This window comes from Phycodurus eques, chromosome 13 (genome assembly GCF_024500275.1).
Source record: "Phycodurus eques isolate BA_2022a chromosome 13, UOR_Pequ_1.1, whole genome shotgun sequence".
NCBI classification, from domain to species: domain Eukaryota; kingdom Metazoa; phylum Chordata; class Actinopteri; order Syngnathiformes; family Syngnathidae; genus Phycodurus; species Phycodurus eques.
This window is the reverse complement of record NC_084537.1, coordinates 818227-830423: the sequence shown is the minus strand read 5'-3', so window position 1 is coordinate 830423 and position 12197 is coordinate 818227. Positions and strand designations below refer to the sequence as shown.

The window sequence follows — 12197 nt, the reverse complement described above, 5'->3', positions numbered from 1 at the left end:
CCACACAAGTAAGAGATTATTTTTTATCTTGTCATTATTATTCTAATAATTTCTGATGATTCCTGCAATTTGTCTTTATTGTCACACACACATTAACCTTTAACCTTATAGCATAACAACAAACAAAGTGGGGTAAAGCCAGCCTATCAAGGCAGCAAAAACTCTGCGTCTAAGGCTCACATCCAGAAACAACAGGCCAAGGTGAGTTTATATGCCTGGAATATACAGTCAAGACTACATTTAGTGACAGATGCAAACAAAAACAATGTATTCCTTGACTTTACATTTTCTCCACTTGTCGTTGCAGAGTAAAGAGGCCTATGCGAATGTGTGGCAGTCTCTGCAAGACTCTGCCCCTCCCCATAAACCTCCTGCTCACTGGCAAAATAATGTATGCTTTTTGTGTTTGTGTGTGTCTGTGTACAGTGGCGTGAAAAAGCATTTGCCGCCTTCCTGATTTATTTTTCATATCACACGTTTAATAATAATCAATAATTAAATTTTAATATCACATATAGACAACCCAAGTAAAAACAAACTGTAGTTTCTAAATTATGATTGAATTTATTAAAGGGGGACAAATCCAAAACAATCTGACTCGGTGTGAAAAAGTAATTACCCAAGTTTAATAAAAAGAACATCATGCCAACAGTCAAACATGGTGGTGGCAGTATGATTATCTGGGGCTGCTTAACTACTTCAGGACCTGGACCACTAGTTGTGATTAATGGAACAATTAATTTTGCTGTCTAACAGAAAATCTTGCTGGCAAACGTCCGGCCATCGGTTTGCGCCCTCCAGTGTTCTTGGGTTATGCTGCATGGCAATGACCCAATACATAACAGCAAGTCCATTTCTAAATGACTCCAGAAAAATGGTTTTGGAGTGGCCAAGTCAAAGTCGGGACTGAAATCCCTGCTTAAACAGGCAGTTCATGCTAAAAAAAAAAAAAAAAAAACCTCCAATATAACTGAGTTAAAACAATTCTGTGAAGATGAGTGGTCCAAAATTGCTCCACAGCGATGTGAAAAACACATACCTGTTATCGTAAATGCTTGACTTCAGTTTTTACTGCCATTGATGGCACAACTAGTTTATTAGGTTCCGGGGGCAATTACTTCTTCATGTAGGGCTAGATTGGTTGGGTATTTTTTTCCCCTTAATATGTACAATAAAATATTTTTTTTGAAACTCATTTGTGATAGATTTCTATTATCTTGAGATATTAAAATTGGTTTGATCTGAATTTGAAAAGCATTGTGAATGTTCTCGTGGAGAAGAACCTGCACACAATCTCTTAACACAGGTCTTAAGACGTGTCTGTTGATTTATTATTCTAATTTTTTTTATTTTGTTATTTAAATCATGATACAATTTAGTGCACAGGCATGTTTCCAAGTGTAAAAATGTAGATCTTTTGTTTGTGTGTACTTTTCAGGCCTCTGTTGGTGTCATTAGGTTGTTGAAGAAAAATGAAGATGCCCTTTCCCTTATACCTCAACAGAACACAGTCAACAAGGTATCCACACACACGGAGGGTACATAATTCTCAAGTCAGTGATGGTCGGACGCAAGCTTCGCTTGAGTCTTAAACTGTCTGCTGACTCATCCTATTTTTTATTGTGCTGTTTCTAAATATGCTGTATTTATTCACTCAGACATCAACTGAGTTTGAGGACCTGATAGCCAGCCTTAAGATCTCCAAGGACAGCCAACAGACTCCTGCAAATCTTCCTCCACCCTCTTCACAAACACCCACCACCCAATCAGATGTGCCTTTGTCACCACAGTCCTTTGCCATGGTGAGTCTTGCAATGAGAGCAAACTGATACAAAAAAATATATAAAACAATTGAATTTACTCATTTTATTCTAGAAATATGAGTTGGGTTGTGGTTGTTTTTCTTTCATTAAAGACCATCTCTGAAATTAGAGTGGGTCTGTTCTTGTTCCTTAAACTCCACAATCGCGAAAAGCACCATGGTACTAAGATTCTGTTGCAACTGTTTGTGGTTATAGAAGGGCACCATGGTGTTGAAGGAGATGCTGAAGATTGAAGGCACTGGAACAGGAAACTCTTCCCCTCAGGAAACTGCCAACGACCAAAAGCTAAACAAGAAGAGAAAATCAAAAAAATTAGGTAACTTTTTTTTACCATGTGAACGGTAATATTATGTCACCATCAGAATCAGAATCATCTTTATTTGCCAAGTATGTCCAAAACACACAAGGAATTTGTCTCCGGTCGTTGGAGCCGCTCTAGTACAACAGACAGTCAATTTACAGAACACTTTGGAGACATAAAGACATTGACAAAAAACAATTGTGCAAAAAGATGCAGAGTCCTCTAGCACTTAGAGCAGTTCGAACGACTAATATTGCGATAGTCCGGTGCAATGACCATTGTGCCAAGGGCGCTGAGACTTCAAGGAGTGTATGCGGTTTAAAGTGACGAGTAGTGCGATCATCTGGGACAATGTTCGGTTGTGCAAATGTTACAGATACTCCTCAATCAGTGTGCAAATGGAGCAGATGCTACTCTGGCATGAGTGGCCAGTATATGCAAATAGTGCAGCGTGGCGAGACAACTACAGTGAGTGCACGAGTCATACATCATTGGCCCCACAGAAATGTGACAACGAACTCAAGTCAAAAACTGCCAGCTTATTGAAATGGAATTATAGGTTAGGTGTTTAAGAAGTTGATCGCAAGAGGGAAGAAGCTGTTGGAATGTCTACTAGTTCTAGTTTGCGTTGATCGGTAGCGCCTACCTGAGGGAAGGAGGGGTGCAGACGGTCCATATAAGCATGGTCTTTACCTTAGTAAAGTTAGCAAAGTAATATAACCAACAAAATTCGACTTCTATTGCCTTTTGATCTGCAGTTCTGTAAAAAAGTATTGCCCGCTTCTCAAATTATTTTTATTTCATTTATTTCCCCCCCCCCCCATAGTTTCACTACTTTAAGATCACCACACAAATGTAGATATCAAAGACAAAGAAAACACAAGTGAACATAAACGAATGGAAAAATATTTTAAACCATTTTATTTATTGACAACAACAAAAAAATATTCAAAGCTAGCTGGACCTATGTGGAAAAACTAATTGTCCCCTAAACCTAATAACTGGATTGGGTCACCCTCAGCAGCAACAATTAAAATATGGGGTGCTGTGTGTACATTGAGGGGAAACAATTACCGTATTTTCACGACCATAGGGCGCACCGTATTAAAAGGCGCAGTCTCAGTTACGGGGTCTATTTCTGTATTTAATACATACATAAGGCGCACCGTATTATAGGGTGCAGGCATGGTAAGACATACACTATCTTAAAACATACGGTAGCATGCATCCACGCTAAAAGAATGTTTTTAAAAAGGCAGCGGGAGCAAAACTGAGTTCGGTTGTACTTTATTGAAGTATTTAACAATGTACCCATGTTATTGTTTGATCAATCCTCATCCATCAAAGTCCTCATCTTCAGTATCCGAAATGAACAGCTGGGCAAGTTCTCCAACAAACAATCCCTCTCGTCATTGTCAGTCAGTCTCGTTGCCGGTTCAGCGATGATGCCGGCTTTCGCAAAAGCTCGGACAACAGTCAAAGCAGATACCTGAGCCCAAGCATCCACAATCCACTCACATATGGTGGCGTAACTCTCTTGGCGTTGACTACTAGTCTTAGTTGCACTTGGTTTTTTACAGCGGCTGTGACATGGGCGCGCATGCAGTCACAGATCAACAGGGACGGTGATGCGTGGAAAAAAACATCCGGTCTCTTTACGTACACCTCACTCAACCACTCTCTCATTTTCTCCTCGTCCATGCAGCCCTTTTGATTGGCCTTAACGATGAGTTCGGCTGGAAACCTCTCTTTCGGCAGCGTCTTCCTCTTAAAAATCACCATAGGTGGCAGTTTCTGCCCATTAGCACAACAGTAAACGCCGATTACTCATGGTGGTGGTCCCCTTCTTCTCTACAGTGTGGTTCACCAGTATGTCGAAAGTGAGCGGCACCTCGTCCATGTTGGTGATGTGGTTGGCCTGGATGTGTTTGTTGGCAATGTTTTTACTGCAGTAGGAGCGGAAGATAGCCAGCTTTTCTGTGTAATCCGCCGGAAGTTGCTGCGCCACGGTAGTCCTTGCCCGGATGGATAAATGGCGCCGTTTCATAAAACGAAAGTACCAAGACGGACCTCCTTGAAAATGTTCGATTTTCATTTCTTCTCCAAGCGTTATTGCCCTCAGTAGGATGGTGACTGTAGAGACGCTTCTCCCGGCTGTTCTTTGCTCATTAATCCATTGCTCGAGTCCTCTTTCACGCGCACTTCCCCCTTTACGTCCGCATGCTGTCCTCAGTCACGTCCGCCTTTCCTCTATATAAGCAGCGCGTTGGCAGGACATGCTCCCAGTCAGTCCAGCGGAGAGCTCATCAAAGTCACACACAAGGTGGACCACATTACACGGCGCCCCATGCATTTTGGAGAAAATGTAAGACTTTTAAGTGCGCCTTATGGTCGTGACAATACAGTAACCACGGTAACCATTTTAGGAAATGGCTGCAATATAACTAGTGAAAAATGTAAGGGGGTCTGATTAGTTTCTGTACCCCCACTGTATGTGAAAGTGCATCCTGTTCTTTAATTGTTGATGTTGTTGAGTCCATGATTATTGTGACAAAGCTTTTCAATTCAGCTCATGTGACATAGAAATAACTGCTTGAAACACAATAGAACAGCAGAATTATGAAACTTCATGCACCAATCACAGCATTCGCCTTACACACAGGTGCCAAACTGGTCCAATATTTACAGGACAAGGCCTGCTCCCCATTCTGTCAGTGCCCTTTATGCATGAAAGCAACCCACAAAAAAGGGCCAAAAATTATCTTTTGCAGGCAGTGTAAAAGGGCCTGTCGGTGCAAAAGAAGTGTCAAAAGAACAGTTGCACACAACAGTCAATTGTACTTCTTACTGTTGACAAATGTTTTTTTTTTTTTATTTTAATTACCTGTTTGTTTGTTTTCCTCCAACCAGCGGCACTCATGAATGTTCCACATGGAGATGCAGTAGAATCATCATCTCCTGTGCCTGTTAACCAGTCCAACACTTTAACGGCCAGTAAAGTGTCAGAGCTGGTATGTGTATGTGTCACTTTAGGCATGGCACCACCAGAGTTCAGCTGTATTCACAACAGACAGGTAAAACTACATTGTCTTGCATCCAATGTCCTGTATCTGAAACTTCAAATGCACTAAAGTCTCAAGTGGTCTGTGGTTGCACCTGCTCTTCATATAAAATCATTGAAACTAGTGATCCAGCGACATTTCGGCCACCGAATGGTTTCAGGCAGAAAAGGTTATCACCGAAATAACGTCACTTGTATAACCTGTCACAGTTAAACGTTGACAGCCGCCGTGTGCTTGGGTGTACACCTCAGAATAAAGAATCATTTACTGTTAACAAGCTATGCCCCAGAGAGCTTTGCTGAGCATGCAGTTGAATTGACTAGGAGGTCGCAATATGAGACACGACCTACAGTCACGGTTTGATAATGACATATTGCCGTAGTGACGTTAATCAACCATAACTGTGAACTAAGCATAAATGTTAATACATACATTCAACGAACTACATAAGCTTACATTAACAACAAAGATGGTCTTTTTTTACTGTAATAATTCAAATTTTCTTGTCGCAATGAATTATGGGAAATGTATGGCTTTTCTGTCACCATGCTAGCAGCTACTAGCCCAAACTGGAGCCGAACTACGGCTAAATTCGATGCCAAGCCGTGGAGGCGATGCGCCTTGTGTCTGCTAAGTCACTAATCATCGTCTCAATGACGGTGAATAAACTACACTTTTAGACAAGTCATCACAAAGGATGGGCTGAGAAATAAGACATGGACACACAGGGACGCTAGTATTTGCTAAACTATCCCATGAAGTCACTAAACACCAAAATAGGTGATGACAGTACACTTGTCACCGCATTGTAGCGGAGGTTAGTGACCTTTGAAGAGCAAAATAGCAGGCAGATTAGCGCTGGAATACACGATAATGGAGAGCCACACAGGGACCGGAAACCGGAAATGAATTCATGGCACTGCTGCTCCGTCAAATGCAAAAATGGGCCTATAAATTTAAAAGTACATTAATATTATAATTCTTTATAACCTTTATTAGTCCTTTAATGGGGAAATGTGCATCATTTCAGCAGCAGTAGTAGATACAGGAAATGGAAAAAGAGCATGCAAGAGAAGACATTTGGCTGCACATGCGCCTGCCATGACAAGGTTGATGCATTACATACATTAAAATAACCAAAATTGAAGGCATAATTTATTAACGATTCCAGAATCTATTCGATAATATACTGTAATAATTGCCCCACGGTAATGTTCTTGACAGTTTTGAAAATATGGACATTCAGACAAATTGTTCTGGAAGTGAATTGCTGTAGGTTCGCAGCTCTGCAGTCCTAGCCATAAATGCAATTTTAGTAATAATTGGCATAGTTTCATAATTAATATTAATAATAATTTTTATATTTTCATTCATGTAAAGCGCTTTGTGTTGCTTTTTTTTTTTTTTTTTTTTTTCCTGAAAAGCGCTGACAAAGAAAGTTTGATTGATTAATAATTTCTTTGTTTTTCGGCTTTCGTTTTTTGGCATTGGTTTCCTCAATTTTGTATTTTGGTTTTGGTCAAGTTTCATTTCGGTGCATCACTAATTGAAACCATTGGAGGATATTCAGCAGCGGGGTGCATTGCTGTTTTGTACAGCCGGACATTTGTTGTGGTCAATTGGGGTACAGCTCCTCTTTAAACGTATTGTATATCATTGTTCGTGTCCACAGGGTGTTGCGTTATGTCAGGTTAAGCTGTCCAATGGTTTGACTGTTCATGGGCCTCAGTGTCAGTCAGAAAACGACGCAAAGGAGAAAGCTGCCTTCTTTGCCTTACAAAGACTGGTACGGCAAACTATTCTTGTTGTGTGGTTGATCAGAAACTGAGAGCTGCTTATTGGGTGTTAAATAATGTGAACGGCTACCTGTTTGATACACACGTCGGAAGTAACAAATTGACTCAAATTACTTTGATGCGATTGATAATTAGAGTCATCGATGTGAAGACAATAATCTCACAATCAACAATGATTTAACAAGGAAGGAAATGTGAATATCCATCCATCCATCAATTTCCTTCCACTTATCCGAGGTTGGGTCGCGGGGGCAGAAGCTCCAGCAGGGAAGACCAGACTTCCCTCTCCCCACCCACCCAGCCCTCACGGGGGGGGGGGGGGATCCTGAGGCGGCCAGGAGGCATCCGAATCAGATGCCTGAGCCACCTCATCTGGCTCCTCTCAATGTGGAGGAGCAGCAGCTCTTCTCCGAGCCCCCTCCGGATGACCGAGCTTCTCACCCTGTCTCTAAAGGAGACAGACACCCAGCAGAGGAAACTCATTTTGACCGCTTATATCCGGGATCTTGTTCTTTCAGTCACAACCCACAGCTCGTGACCATAGATGAGGGTAGGAACGTGGATTGACCGGTAAATGGAGAGCTCCGCCTTTCGGTTTAGCTCCTTCTTTACCACAACGGACCGATACAAAGTCCGCATCACTGCAGACGCCGTACCGATCCGCCTGTCGATCTCCCGATCCATTCTCAAGACCCCAAGATACTTGAACTCCTCCACTTGGGGCAAGATCTCATCCCCGACCCGGAGAGGGCTCTCCACCCTTTTCCGACTGAGGACCATGGTCTCAGATTTGGAGGTGCTCATTCTCATCCCAATCGCTTCACACTCTGCTGCGAACCGCTCGAGTGAGAGTTGGAGATCATGGCTTGATGTGAATATGCAGCACTTTATAAATTTCTGCTAGTGTTTCCATTTTACACTTCTACAATATTCCTAGGAAATCGCAATGTCCCATCATTGGTGAGCTATTTTCAGAACAGGCCCACAGCTACTCGTGACCTCTGCTATAGATCATACCACACAACACTACCTCATTTTACAATTATTTGTTTTGTATTATTTCACTTTACGCATTATTTTGTAAATAGATCAGAAGTATTACAGTTAAACCTTTTATCACTTTAGAATTCACTGGGGTCAGGCTTCCCTCTTCAACCCCCTCTGTTCCATGGAATGGGACCTATGCAGCCTCCGGCCATCAAACCCATGCCTCCAGTCTTCAACCAGTCAGGTAATCGATTGACTTCTAACTAATTCTAGATAGGCAACTGTGTTGTTACTGCAAAGTTCTACAGCCGCAAAATTGTACACCTTCATGAGAACCCACTTCTTCAGTTGCCTGGATTTTATATTTGAGGCATGCATTTTTATATATTATACACTGGGGAAAAAATAATGGAAATATCAATATAAATGCATTGCCCTACTCTGCAGAAGTCGGGAGAGGGGTTGGGGAATCCTTTCGCAATCGTGCAGTTTAATGCTACATTGACAGTGTCCGACATTAAGCCATTTTAGGTGGCTGCCCAACATGAGCCAAGCTGTGGTGGCCCTGTAAGAACCTGCACTGGCCCTGTTAATATACATTAACATTGTATATACGTTAAAAACATTACGTTTTAGTGATTATTTCATTATTAGCGTCTTTGTACTGTATTAGTTAAGCCCCTTTTAGTTTTTGTTAAGCCAACAGCAGCTTTGGGTTTCACCTGTGAAAACTGCATTTGCTCTTTCGCAAACATGAAGACCAGCGAGCTGTCTATGGGAGAAAAGCAAACCGTTTTGAAGCTGAGGGAAAATCGATCAGAGCTATTGCACTAACACTGGGCATGGCCAATAGAACCATTTGGAATGTTCTGAAAACGAAAGAAACGACTGGTGTACTGACTAAATTAGACTAGAGTTACTTCTTCAAACCAAAAATAGTTACTTTTGCATCATTGTTTCTCACTAAGTACCACTTTTTCTACGTTTAGGTACTTACTGTCCTATGTTGGCATGTCAGGTTTGCACTAAGTTGCTCATTTAATGTGGCTTCAACTGCACTCCTATTTAACTTCTTTTTTCATGTTGATGACATCATTCTGTAACGTGTGTGGCGTGCATCATCAAGTTATGGGTACGGTTTAGCTAATGCTTTTTTTGTACTGTGGATATGTAAAAAGTTACTATTTTCTAACTTAAGTGCTTTTGAAATCAAGTAATCAGTAAGGTAACTCGGTAAAGTCATCAGTACTTTTTTCAAGGTGAGTGTGGCAACACTGTTCGCTGCTGTAACCACTGCTCACTTTGCTGTCCCTTCTATTCTTCTTGACTTACTGTCATTATCAATCTATTTTGTGACTGAAACTGATTTTGCTCCTTACACTTTGCATTGTTCTGTGTAGGCGGCTTGCTGATTCCTCCACGGGGTTGTGCTCCTGCCCCCATCTGGGGAATGCCTCTGCCTCCCCACTACCACCAGAACCCACCATTCTATGGCGCAGCAGGCACGTTCCCCGGTGCTGCGCGGCCGCAACCGGTCACAACTTTGCCGATGGGCTCGCATAACCAGTTCATCCCATTACAGGTCAGCAATACAAGTCAACACAATTCATTCTGAGATGCTGTTTGGTCAAATACTTTTTTCTCATTGGAAATAATAGCAATTCAAAGAATAACATTTTGACATTATTTAAGTGTACAAATAACCATTGTATTATAAGACTAGCCACCCCAAGGTTAAAATTCCATCAATACTTGATTGCTACTTCACTGATTTACAGTGAAACTGAAACATAACACCCACAATAAACGAGGGACTCCGCTTACATAAAAATCGAAATCATATTTTGGATCTTAGCCCTCTCTTGCTTTCTGTGGTCGTATCACTGATCAAAGTCCAAAAAGTAGCTCCTGTATGGAGTTGTTTTCCTCATTTTGATTTTGCTTTGCTCTTAAACATCAACAGGTGACTAAGAAGCGAGTGTCAGCCAACAAGCACCACCAAGATACCAAAGAATTTTACTCCACTACCCGAACTGTGGCCAGGAATCGAGCCCAGAGAGCCCAGGAGAGCAGACCTTGCCAATCACAAACTCAGAGTCAAACCGTCAGAAAAGAGCCCTATCCAGCAGCTGCGGCCGACGCGGTTCCCGTGACGACGACGCCCCCTCGGCAAAATAGGCCGGCCACGGGCCACACCCCTGGCTCCGCCTCGAAAAGGAAGCACAGGAAGTTGGCTGTTAACTTCGAAGCAGCTCAACTCTCAGACAAATGAGCGAGTGCGCCGACCTCTGCTGCATATTGCAGTTCCTCTGTTGACCGATTGATCTACCAATCGCACCCTTGTGAAATCAAGACTCCGATTTTCGCAACAAAACAGTTACTTTGGATTTTTCCCGCCAAATCTTTATAGAGAAGGTGTGATGACCTTGGACAAGAAGCTCAATGCGCTTTGCAACAGCGCCTGTCCAACGAAGACAGAGTACACGCTAGGTGCATTCATAGCAACAGCGACAAAACTGAACAGTGGCTGGAGAAGTTTGTCCTGCGTTGTCCCATGAGGAGCAATGGCAGCTTGTCTCTTTGGTTGTTTGGCCACCCTCATCAGATTTTCCGCTCACAATTAGCGTTTTAGTATTTAAAGACTGATTTGAATACGTAGCACACTATTTTGTAATGGTGCGTTGCTGCATTAAGAAACGTAACTCCACTCCAGCTTGGTGATAATTTCCTATTCAGTCTATTTGCTTTCGTGGCTGCTTTTTAAAAAAGAAAAAAAATAATTTTATTGATTTGGCTGCCACCCTAAAACTAAACATGTTTGGCATCATTGTAATTATATTTACCACCACAAGATTCCAATCTCACATACGATGGTTAAGTGATGTTTGTTTTTTGTTTTTTCTCTCTCTTTTTTACAATTGGACACTTCTTTAAGAGGCCAAGTGTTTCGAGCAAACCATCTTCAGAGATTTACTTTCAGCACAATGGGGCTAATGTAATACAGACGCAACAAAAAAATGTTCAACCCTTCCGTCCTCATAAGTACATTTTTTTGAGGTGTCTTGATTTTTATAAAGTTCTATAATTGAAGTGAAAATGTAAGACGACTAATGGATTTCTTTATGTAATCTAATGCATTTGTGTACTACGCTGGTGAAAGCGGTTCCTTTTGGCAGCCAGCCTGAATATCGGTAATGTGTTGATTACTTCCCCTGCAATTAAAGAGAAATAGTATAGCCAAGTGTTTACGTTACATTCACATTGCAGAAAGATGCTTTGAGAAACATTCGCCTCGTCTGAGTCTTTGTAAAGGTTTTGTGTTTGATAATAGAAATGTGTGGGGAAATTTAACAACAATTGAATTAGTCAATTTCCTTTTTCGGTTTTATGCATGGCCTTTTATAAAAAGTAAAAAAAAAAAAATATATATATATATATATATATATATATATATATATATATATATATATATATATATATATATATATATATAAAACTTTCCTTTAACACCCAGTTACAAGCCATTTGTGTCGAGGCTGCAGTGATGTTAACGCTGTCCTCATTATTATGTGGGACCTTTCTTGCCTCCATTTTTTTTTGTGCTATTTCTATGGCAATTATGGAGCAATTTGCCGAATCTTGAAGTTCAGGTGTCTTTGGTGCAAAATGTCACGGTTTAATGAGATATGGAAAGTCAAGCATGTCACTTTTTGTGCATGTACATTTTTCTACCTCGTGTTTGGAACTGGTTACAAAAATGTTCATTTGCAGTTTAAATGTAACACTGCTGTGTTGTAGGACATTTGTGTTGCAACACCGGCTGCTTTTGGGCACAGGGACGATACTTGTACGAGCATTTCTTGTACTTCAGATGGTATGAAATTAAGACACTGATAATTAAAAAGTAGAGATGTGATATGGGAGTCTACCTTCCAAAATAAAAAGCATTATTTTCTTTGAAATTACACTTGATCCCAAAGTCCAATGTTCAAAGGTCTTAAAAATGCCACCTTATGGTCAAAACAGCTGATGTAATAGTTTTTGTTGTGTAGAAATACTACATTTAGGTAGTTTTGCATTAATCTATGTCTATTAAGAAAAGGTACATAAATGAGAGTACCGCCATTAGGTTTATGGAGACCATAGCTGTGCCACCAACTGTGAATGCTGAGACAGTTGATGAACTTTTGGATAGTTTCACCTGGAAAATCTCAAATGTCCTGAATGC

General features: G+C 41.1%; 1 protein-coding gene across 1 annotated transcript in view; it reads left to right on the top strand.

Annotated features, from left to right (window-relative positions):
* The window catches only part of xrn1 (5'-3' exoribonuclease 1), a 37763-nt gene extending 26558 nt beyond the window's left edge, over positions 1-11205 (top strand). The window contains exons 30-40 of the mRNA XM_061693784.1: positions 1-8; positions 112-201; positions 308-391; positions 1439-1519; positions 1659-1802; positions 2019-2139; positions 5035-5198; positions 6859-6972; positions 8108-8213; positions 9370-9551; positions 9933-11205. The exon at positions 1-8 is cut by the window's left edge and continues 188 nt beyond it. Of these exons, the coding sequence (XP_061549768.1) occupies positions 1-8; positions 112-201; positions 308-391; positions 1439-1519; positions 1659-1802; positions 2019-2139; positions 5035-5198; positions 6859-6972; positions 8108-8213; positions 9370-9551; positions 9933-10241 (1403 nt within the window). The 3' untranslated portion in view covers positions 10242-11205. The remainder of the gene's footprint in view (positions 9-111; positions 202-307; positions 392-1438; positions 1520-1658; positions 1803-2018; positions 2140-5034; positions 5199-6858; positions 6973-8107; positions 8214-9369; positions 9552-9932) is intronic.
* Positions 11206-12197: the final 992 nt, after the last annotated feature.